General features: G+C 50.1%; 1 protein-coding gene across 1 annotated transcript; it reads right to left on the reverse strand.

The window, feature by feature from the left end:
• Nucleotides 1-3,177: 3,177 nt before the first annotated feature.
• On the reverse strand, nucleotides 3,178-6,564 carry LOC108865113 (uncharacterized). The gene is given in 2 exon segments (XM_029113092.1): nucleotides 3,178-4,886; nucleotides 5,337-6,564. Coding segments are annotated over 2 exon segments (2,937 nt in total).
• Nucleotides 6,565-10,161: the final 3,597 nt, after the last annotated feature.

Raw genomic sequence — 10,161 nt, forward strand, 5'->3', positions numbered from 1 at the left:
GGGTTCTGCACCAAACGGTATCCGAGGGAACTACTCGCAGAGACTATGACTGGAAATGATGGCTATCCCTTGTATCGTCGACGCTCAGCGGAAGACGGCGGGAAAACTTTCACATTGAAGGTGCGTAGCAGCGATATCGAAGTCGACAACAGATGGATCGTACCGTATTCCCCTATACTCTCAAAAATATTCAAAGCTCATATCAATGTCGAATATTGCAACTCCGTGAAATCGATAAAATATATTTGCAAGTATATCAACAAAGGAAGCGATATGGCAGCTTTTGGTATGGAAGATCCTTCAGCTCCGATTGACGAGATCAAACAATACCAAATTGGACGATACATAAGCAGCAATGAAGCCATATGGCGCATCTTTTCTTTTCCCATTCATGAGAGATATCCAACCGTGGTTCATTTGGCAGTGCATCTGGAGAATGGACAGCGCGTGTATTTCACAGCAACTAACATTCATTCCAAAGTTTTATCTCCGCCGCGAACAACCCTGACTGCCTTCTTCGCGCTATGTGCGAATGATGAATTCGCGAGTTCTCTGTTATATTTGGAAGTCCCGAGATACTACACATGGAATACGGTGACGAAGAGTTTCAAACGACGTAAGCAGGGTAAACCGGTCGAGGGGTATTTGGATTTGTTTTCATGCGATGCTTTAGGTCGTCTTTATACTGTACATCCGAATAATCAAGAATGTTTCTTTCTTCGCCTGTTGTTCGTCAACGTTCGAGGACCGAAATCTTTCAAAGACCTGAGAACGGTGGATGGCGTGATCTATGAGACTCACAGGGAAGCTTGCTTGGCGTTGAAACTTCTGGAGAACGATTCTCATTGGGATTTGACATTGGCTGAAGCCGCGGACACCGCATACCCGCAACAAATACGTACGTTGTTTGCTATTATATTGACAACCTGTTCTCCATCGAATCCCCGAGATCTCTGGGAGAAATATAAAAATCATTTGACCGAAGATATACTGAGAGATCGGCGGCGAGAAATCCATGATCCTAATCTTCCGTTTTCATTGGACATGTTCAATGAGGCCTTGATTTTAATCGAAGATTCCTGCTTATCCATTATGAACCGACGATTGAATCAACTCGGATTGTTCGCACCTGATAGATCAGGAAATAGAATTTCTGATCCTGATATTGACCGCGAAAGGAACTACAATGCTCAGGATTTAGCCTTATTCGTGGAAACCAATCTCCCGAAATTGTTACCGGAATACCTAAAATATACCGTCTCAGTCAGAGAAGTAAAACAACGTTTGAGCGCTGTAGTCATACGTAAAAAAGCTCTACGTATTTAATCGTTTAGAATAGGTCATATGAAGACTAGGTCCCTGTTCCGTCGCTTTTTTTTATCGTTGTCATTTGTGAGGGATTCTTCGACTTATGTAGTCTGTTCTTATAAATTGTTCTTTCTTGGTGAATTTTTATCAAGTGGTGAACAGGGGCGCGGCACAGCGCGCGGGTCGCGCTAGTTGTAAATGAAACAAGGAGAGTGACTCTCACACCTAGTGTTTCAGGTTGCCTTCATTCTCCCTCTTCAAGGCTGTTGCCTGCTTCGACGAGGAGCTGGTCTAGATCCTCACCACTCTCATCAGGAAACCCGCAGCATTGTTATCTGCCTGGCTTCGGCATGCAGGGGCACTCTGAGGCTGAGGGACATCCACGGGGTCGGCTTGGCCTACAGCCGGGTTCAGAAGGTGTCGGAGTCCTGAGTGCAGTCGGAGGTCGTCGTGTCCCGAGACCTGCTCGAGCTGGACCCCTCCAGGGCCCTCCTTCTCGAGCTGCGCCTGGCGGGAAGCCAGCTGCTCCTGCTGCTCCAATATCTGGGCCTGGCTCAGGCCCTCCATCTTCGGGGGCTTGACCTTCACTGCGGGGGCGGTCTTGACCCCCTTGCCCTTGAGCTGGATCACTTGGTACCTCTCGAAGGGGCCGGGCCCGGCTGCGGGGCTGCCCTCGAGCACCCAGGTGTCGAGCTCCTCCCTGGTGTACTAGAGGTTGTTGGTGGGCACCATCACGGTGACCTCCCCGGTGGCCCACACCCGGACGAGATAATACTTGTCGGCGGCCTTGGTCGCGTAGATCTTGGGGTCGGAGGACCCTTCCAATGCCTCCCTCGAGGCCCGAAACGCCGCGACATTCGCCTTGTTCGACGTCGACCTCACGGTGGAATTCCAGAAGGCCTTCATGGCCTCCCGGTTCTCCGACTGCTCAAGTTCGTCCAGCGCCAGCTGGGTGGCGTACTGGGTCTTGAGCAGCTCCTTGACCGTGAAGTGGTCCTGGGCCTGCATGGTCTTCCAGAAGTAGGCGCAGAGCCCCGGGAGGGTGTTCGGAAAATGGATCAACGCAAAGTTGATACCCGGCTCCTCCAGGGACACCCAGGTGACCATCTTCGACTGGATAGAATTATAGGCCTCCTGGACGCACGGGAAGTCCCGGAGCTTGTCGGGCAGGGAGCCGTAGTTCCGGGTCAGCCGGTCCTTGTTGCTGCAGGCCGTGGCCAGCATGTACACCGAAGCCTTGACAGCGGGCGTGAGGTTGACCGCGACCCGGTTGAACTGGGCCCTGAACTTGTGGGGGTCTGTCCCGGCCATGTCCCGCAAGGCCCGCATCATGACCGCGTCCTGGACGAGGTTGAGGAGCTCGGGGGTGAACCTCATCCTCCTCAGAGTCTCCACCATCTCCGTCGACAGGTTGAACTCTCGCGTGTTCATGGTTTTCTCGATAATGCTCGAATTCATGTTTTGAACTTACAAAATGACTTTGTGAGAAAAAGTAGGGATTTTTTTCTATGCGCGAAATGCTTTTTACTTACACTGAATTCGGGAGAATTTTCTCTACTCCGTATATGTGAAACTCGGCTCTAATTGTTCGGCAATGTGGCGGGAAAGGAAGAAAGAGATTCCAAGATGGCGTCTTGGCCCCTTTCTTTTTCAAGCGTTTTCCCATTGAGTCAATGCTTAAGGGCGGATTTTAGATAATTACTAGCGCTAGACTCACTACACATCCGCTGGCTCCGACTGCGCTGGCTCCGGGTGCCCTTGCTTTGGGCGCGCGTGCTCTGGGTGCGCGTCCCGTTTCCCCGCTTCCCCGTTTCCCTGCTTTCCCATGATTCTCTGTGATTTCTTGATTGTCAAGGAGGTTATCGATTTTTATTGAAGAGCTTCTTCGTAGACAATATTTTTTGTTTTCCCGTCGGCGGCATACACGAATAAATCAGCGGGTTTCCCAACTCTGGACGTCGCAACATACAGCTGGCCGTGAGAGAAACACGGGTTTTCGAGATCGAGACCGCATACCTGCATTGATTGTCCCTGGGCTTTGTGTATCGTCATGGCGAAAGCGGGACGAACTGGGAACTGCAGACGCTTGAATTCGAAGGGGATATCGGTAGGGATCATGGGAATTCTTGGCAATAAAACATCTCCCTCGAATTTCCCGTTGAGAATCGTTGCCTCAATCACATTGCTCATCAAGTTCTCGACGGCGAGTCTTGTTCCGTTGCACAGGCGTGGTGGATGGAGATTTCGTAGCAGGATGATCGGAACACCAAGCTTGAGGGTCAAATCGTGGGGAGGCATGCCTGGCAGATCCAGTGAGTTCAAAAACTCTGTTGGATAATTCACAACTTCATCTTGATCCATGACCGTATCGATGGACTTGTACGTCTCAGCTTCGCCGGGTATTTCGTTCTGAATGCTGAGATTCTTGGCGTTCACGTCACAGTTCTTGGCGGCCAGGATCGCTCGCTTACTCAGCAACTGACGGTTTCTGAAATTCCGTTTTATGTCCGGGAAGACGCTCTGGATCAAACGTTCTTCCGTCGAGCACACCATGCAGAAATCCGAGGGCAAAGTTATGCTTTGTGAAGATCTGTCGATGGGCATCCTCCCAGAGCCTATGTCCAGCAATTGAGCCGCGAAGCGTGCAGCGGTCGTGTCGTTCTGAAGCTGAACCCTCATATTCGTCGTGAGCGTCAATTTCTGAACGTGTCGCCAGAGAGTCGATTGCTTCAGGCAGGCATTGATTTCATCGGCGCGTGTCCCGCGTGGTATGACGGGCAGGGTCTGTCGGAAGTCACCGGACAACATGATCAGCGCTCCTCCAAAAGGGACCTGGCAGTCTCTAAAATCTCGCAATATCCGATCGAGGGCTTCCAAGGACTTCTTGTGGGCCATTGTGCATTCATCCCAAATTATGATTTGACACGTTCTCAGAACGGTCCCCATACCGGAATTTTTGGCAAGATTGCATGTGGGCATCTCGATCGTTTGCACATTCAATGGCAGCTTCAGAGCGGAGTGAGCCGTTCGACCACCATCGAGAAGTGTGGCGGCTATTCTAGAAGATGCGATCGCCAATGCGATGTGCTTCCGAGAACGGATGGTCGCCAAAAATCAAGAGATATCAGGAAAGTCTTAGCCGGTGCCGCCGGGTGCGTCGAGGAAAAACAGACCACCGGTACGATTCGCGATCGCACTCATGATAGTTTCGTAAGCGGTCAGTTGTTCTGGCAGCAGAAGTGGAACATTGGTTTCGACAAATTCGGCCGGAGCTCCCACATCAAAATCGCTTTCTCGAACTAAATCGCGATCTTGAGTATCCAGAGCGCTTCGATCCGGGGCATGCATACCCAGCTGAACCAACGATTTGTTGGCGATAGCCACACAAAGATACTCAATCGAAACCAATGCTTCGTTGTAGATCTCAGGAACGAAGGCTAGCTCAGGGTCGTGGCGCAAACGGCGACCACGGTTCAGGATATCATCGGCCATAGAATCCTTGTGTTTTTCCCAAAGACCCTTGGGATCGGAGGGGAAGCGAGTCGTCAATATGATGGCGACGAGCGTCCGAATTTGACCTGGTCGTATGCGACGCGTCAGACAATGTAGTATCCCAATGAGCGTCGTCTTCAAAATGATGTAACTTCTGGCAGGCTAATCTGTAAGTTGCCCAAACTTCGCCATCGACAGTCCTGAGGTGCCCGAAGGATGTCGGTCCACGTACGTTGACTAAGAGCAGCCTTAGATAGAAGCACTCTCGATTGTTGGGATGGACGGTATACAACCGACCCAGAGCATTGGAGGAAATTCTCGTTCCATGTCCTTCGATGTTCACAGGTGTCCCTCTTTCGCGAGCCTTGAATTTTTTGCTCGCCACGTGCAGTATTTCGGAACTTCGGAGTAAAGGAGAGTCTTCGGGAAGTCATCATTCGAATTTCTGCATAAATCGAAGAATGCAGTCAATGTTGAGGCCGGTGGAGCAGCCGCTCTCGCTTGTACGTTGCTCGCCGTGAAGTATACACGCTGACCGTTCTCGAGGTGCACCGCCAAATGCACAACTGCAGGTTCACGTTCATGGATGGGGAATGACAGAATCCGCCGAATCGCTTCATTACTGTTGATGTAGCGTCCAGAGCGATATCGTTCCACTTCATCGACTGGTTCTGGAAAATTCCTCACCTCGATAACTGCCATATCGCTTCCCTTATTCACGTACTTGCAAATATACTTGATGGACTTGACGGAATTGCAGTACTCGACGTCGATTTGCGCTTTGAAGGGTTTTGAGAGCAATGATGAATACGGCACAATCCAGCTATTATCGATGACTCGATCACCGCGCGTGCGACGGAACATCTTGCCGCCGTCTCCAAGGGACTTACGTCGATATTGGGGGTAACCATCGTTGCCTGTGATTGTTTCCGGAATCAGACGTTCCGGGTACTTTTTGGAGTTCTCCTTGTCTTTCATACAAACACATCGTGGATTAAAGTGTCCGCAAGGTCCGTGGACCATATTTTGTGTGTCGACCTCGAATAATCCAGGATCGATGTCAATGTCTGGGATTTCGGCTGAGATGATATCGTCGATTTTGTCTGGTGTGATTTTGTTCACCAACCAGATCAGGATATGTGCCGGGAGGAGTCCTCTCTTCTGCCATTCGATGGAGTACATCCAGCACCGTGTTTCTCCAAAAACTTGATCTTTGTTGATGAAGTTCATCATTGATCGTAATTTCTGTCTGAAGACGCGAGCAATGATGTCGTGCCGATCGGATGACGCTTGACCTCGTAGCAAGAGCTCTTGAATTTCATCCCAGGCAGGATTGCACGTGAATGTGATGAATGATTCGGGGCGACCATATGCGCGAACATATGTCATAGCATCCATGGCGTATTCATGCATATGACGCGGGCTCCCTATGCACGTGGATGGTAAAATCACCTGCTCTCCAAGACTGTTAGCATCAACGTTGGCATCAGTGTTCACCGCATCGCGTAGACGGATGTATTCTTCCGAACGCAGTTTCGTTTGACTTGAGCGGATATAGAGCAGTCGTACGCTCCCGATTTTCACGTACATATCGACAATGAATTGGCGAAACGAAGGCATTTTTTGAGCACATAGCAAACTTCGATCGCCGACTGCTTCACCCCGAAAATGTATTTTTTCCCCCCCTAAATCGTCGATTGCAGCTAAACGGTTGAACTGCTTTTGGATCGATGACGTCGTTGGAAAGCTCTTTAAGTCCCGCATCTTTTCGCCTATTGGAAGTTTTCTCTAGGACCGCTCGTAAGGGAACTATGGTCCCATTCACAAAAGCGACGATTAGTCCCCGAAAAATGCTTCATTTTGCCCTCACCGAAGTTCTATCCGGTGTGAAATTCACCGAAGTGAGTCATGCAGGTGATAGAACAATCATGCAGGTCGAAGAAATACCGTCTTCATTCATTTCTCGCTGAGATACGCCATTTTTCCGATACTTTCCGCTGAAGGGTTAAGTGCGGAAGCGACCGCCGTCTTGGGGTCGCCGCGGCGGCGACAGCCATACAAGCAACTAAGGGTGGCTCAGATACACCGCCGATGAACACTATCCGGCAATTAACAACATTTCGACTTCAGGAATCGTGTCAAGTTCCTCCATGGGGGTGTCCCCTCGATACTTGTTAACGGGAGGGTCCGAATAAGCCAACAGCCTATGCATCACGTCACTCCCACGGTCTCACGATTGGCCTCAAAGGAGTTCGCTTCCCGAAACTTCTTGAAGAGCTTGTTTGATGCCTCTTGAGCCTCTTCGCTGAGACTCCCCACGGGTTGCGGACACCTTTCTACGATATCCGCGCCGTGAATGAGTATCTTGTGCACTGTGTATATAGGCATATAATACAAAGGGTAGCGCGCGACACGAAGATCCGCCGTCATCGAGCAGTAGTCGCGGAACGCCGCACTCTTCAATTGGCGGCGAGAATTGATGGCTTCCAGAATGACGCGAGGCCTGAAAACCAGCTCCGGGTCTAAACGGCTAATTCTGGCAGTCGTGGCATGACTTCGGGAGAATTTCCGTGCCGTGTTTGCATCGTTACTGGTGCCTCCGCGCGGTCGAACAAGAAAATGCATAGGCCGAGTTCTCCTCATCCTGCATTTCTCGCAAGCAATCCTCTCTTTTTTTCTTTATCGTTCCCTTCGCAGCGCCATTTCCGTATCTCAAGGCTATTCAGGATTTTGATCAAGCATTCCATGGTATTGATTCTTGCGTGGAATGGCGATATTCCGTACTGCAGCACCTCAGCAACGATCGGTCTTGTGCGAATCTTCATCAAATCATTCATTTCTTTAAGCGACGCCGCGCAAATGAGGCAAGCACCTATTGCTCTGTTCGAGTGACATTATAATCTTCAACATTCAGGCTGAGCCTATCGAACAATCCAGCCAGCAACAGAGGCGAATAGAATCGATTCAAGCCATATTGGCCCATGATTACCTTGATATTTGGTGTATTGGAATGGAAACAAGAGATTTGAAGGCATTCCTCGAATTCGAGGATGAATAATCGGGCCAGGTGCAAGATTTGTGGACGTCAGGAAGTCCGGGGGAACTAAAAACATAACTTAGACCCCACAGCAAGGCTTCGGTCGCTTACGCACTTACCAATAACTGTACGTTGGGTGTAATCTCGCAGCTTGGATACTGGGTGTTTGTGACCCAGGTCAGCGTCTTTATTCGCCGCCAGTACGTTCGGTTGATTCTTAGCGGTCTCGATGTCGTGACGTGGAACTCGGTTTTTTTTATACCGGTCCACGATGGACTTTATCTCCGCGCGCATATAGTTTGTGCTCTTCGATCGGTAGTCCCTCCATACCGTGTGGCGGGCCCCTCCCATCCTGTTGAACGGGTTATCTGTTATCTTCGACCCTGGCATCTTTTAGTATGCCCAGCGTTCGCTCTCCCATGAGAATGATGGGGGGCGATCTTATGCTCTCTCGGTCCCGCTCCCATTGTTTCCGCGGTCCTCTGACAGCGTCAGCTGTTCGTCTTCGCGCACGCGAAGTTCGGTTTCAAGGCCTTCCCCTTCTGATCCAGAAAGTTGGTCCTCTGCGTTTATCCCGTCGTTCGTTTCTTCAGGTCGCAGGAGGTGCAGCTCTGCCATTTTCAGTCTAGCGTTCTCCTCTTTCAGACGATTATTCTCCGCCTGAAGAGTCACGACTTGCTGCCTCATGGCCCCAGCCAGGCAGCACCTATTTGGTCCGAGTCGGGCTTTAACGATCCATGCCTCTTCACATGTTTCGCACCCGATTGTCATTTTGGGCACCGTGTTACCTTTGTTTGGTATGTTGGTGTCTGATGATGAAGATGCTATTCTTTGGGCTTATTCTCCCACTCTTGGCACTGATGTCAGGCTTAGCGAGCGACACAAGTTCATTCCTTGATCGGTTGCTTTCACCTTTTTTCCTCCACCGCAACCGAATAGTTAATGTCCTACCGGTTCCAGTCGCTAACCTCACTCTCACTTAGAGTTGTGCAGTCACTCACACACAGGTCATCCGTCTTGCCAAGCATTCCTCCGACCCCGTCTCGTGGCGATTATCTAAGCAGTCTGCACACCCGTTCATCGTCGACCGTCTCTCACAATCAGAACACCACACGTCGAGAAGACTGTCGCTTCGATCGATCCCGAACTTTCTGTTCCTCTTCCCCGTTGGAGGTGTCATCTATCCGTCGATCACTACGATCCTTTTGTGTACGATCCAGGACTTCCTCCACAATTTTCGTGACACCAGATCTCCATCAGTCCCTTGTTCAACTTCCCGAACTTGGTGCAAGTCACAAACGAACATTCGTACTTTGTCACTTCTGCTGTGACGATCGGAACGAATAAGCCACTCGGCTTTTGCGAATTCGCGAAGAGCCGACTAAGCAGATCACCGTCCACATCCGAAATTGGCTGTAGCTGTGAGTCAATGTATTGATGGTCTGAACGGCGACTAGAGTTTCCTTCTCGCCGGTATGAGACAGAGTTCGATTTGAGTACACCATGTATGAAATCAAACCCTGAGTGATCTATGTTGAATATTTCCGGCGGATCGTAGAAACCGCGAACCGTGTCAGTGTAGTCCTTTGTTGGTCGTGAATTTGTTGATTTTCCTCGGTGAAAAGCGATGGCACCTCTCGAAGTGCTGTATCCATCGAGGTGAAGCTAAAAATTTCGTCATTTCGAGACCACTCGCCTTCAGCAGGGCCCATTTCCTTAGGTCGTCATAGTGGACAGCTAACAAATCAGCCCGAGCGGAGTCGAAACTCTTCTTGGCATATGGCGAAACTTGGATCGAACTTCCTATGTCTCTCGTTCCGAAACTTGTCGCGATAGTCGCTATTGTGTGAGTGGGGTGATCGTCGATGTAGGCGAGAACTTTGGAAATAGACTAGTACTTTCAAAAGTCCCCACCGATGCCGCAGTCTTCGTACAAAGGGATGAAGTCTTTTCCCTGATAGTTGCTTCCGGGAACTTCATCAGTTTGTTCCGGTTCGAGGTCATCCGCGTCGGCGTGACTCTGTAGACTGTTGTCTACTTCATCAGCAATTTTCACGTCAATGTCTCGCGTATTGTCGTGATGTCCACCCCAAGAATGTCGATATTCTTGAGGTGGACTGCCACTTTTTTTTGACGGCCCATTCGAAAAAAATTTGGGGTTCCCCCCCCCCCCAATAAACCGCGATATCTCGGTGACCATTGCTCGGATCGCCTCGGAAAAATGTGGTATCGAGTCTGGATAGCTTCCATGATGAGGTTCAGATCAAGTTGATTTGAGAGGAAGATCTCCATGAGATTCCCGTAGGGTATCACAAGCAGGTCCG

Source organism: Galendromus occidentalis, unplaced genomic scaffold, assembly GCF_000255335.2.
Source record: "Galendromus occidentalis unplaced genomic scaffold, Mocc_1.1 scf7180000076295, whole genome shotgun sequence".
NCBI lineage: Eukaryota > Metazoa > Arthropoda > Arachnida > Mesostigmata > Phytoseiidae > Galendromus > Galendromus occidentalis.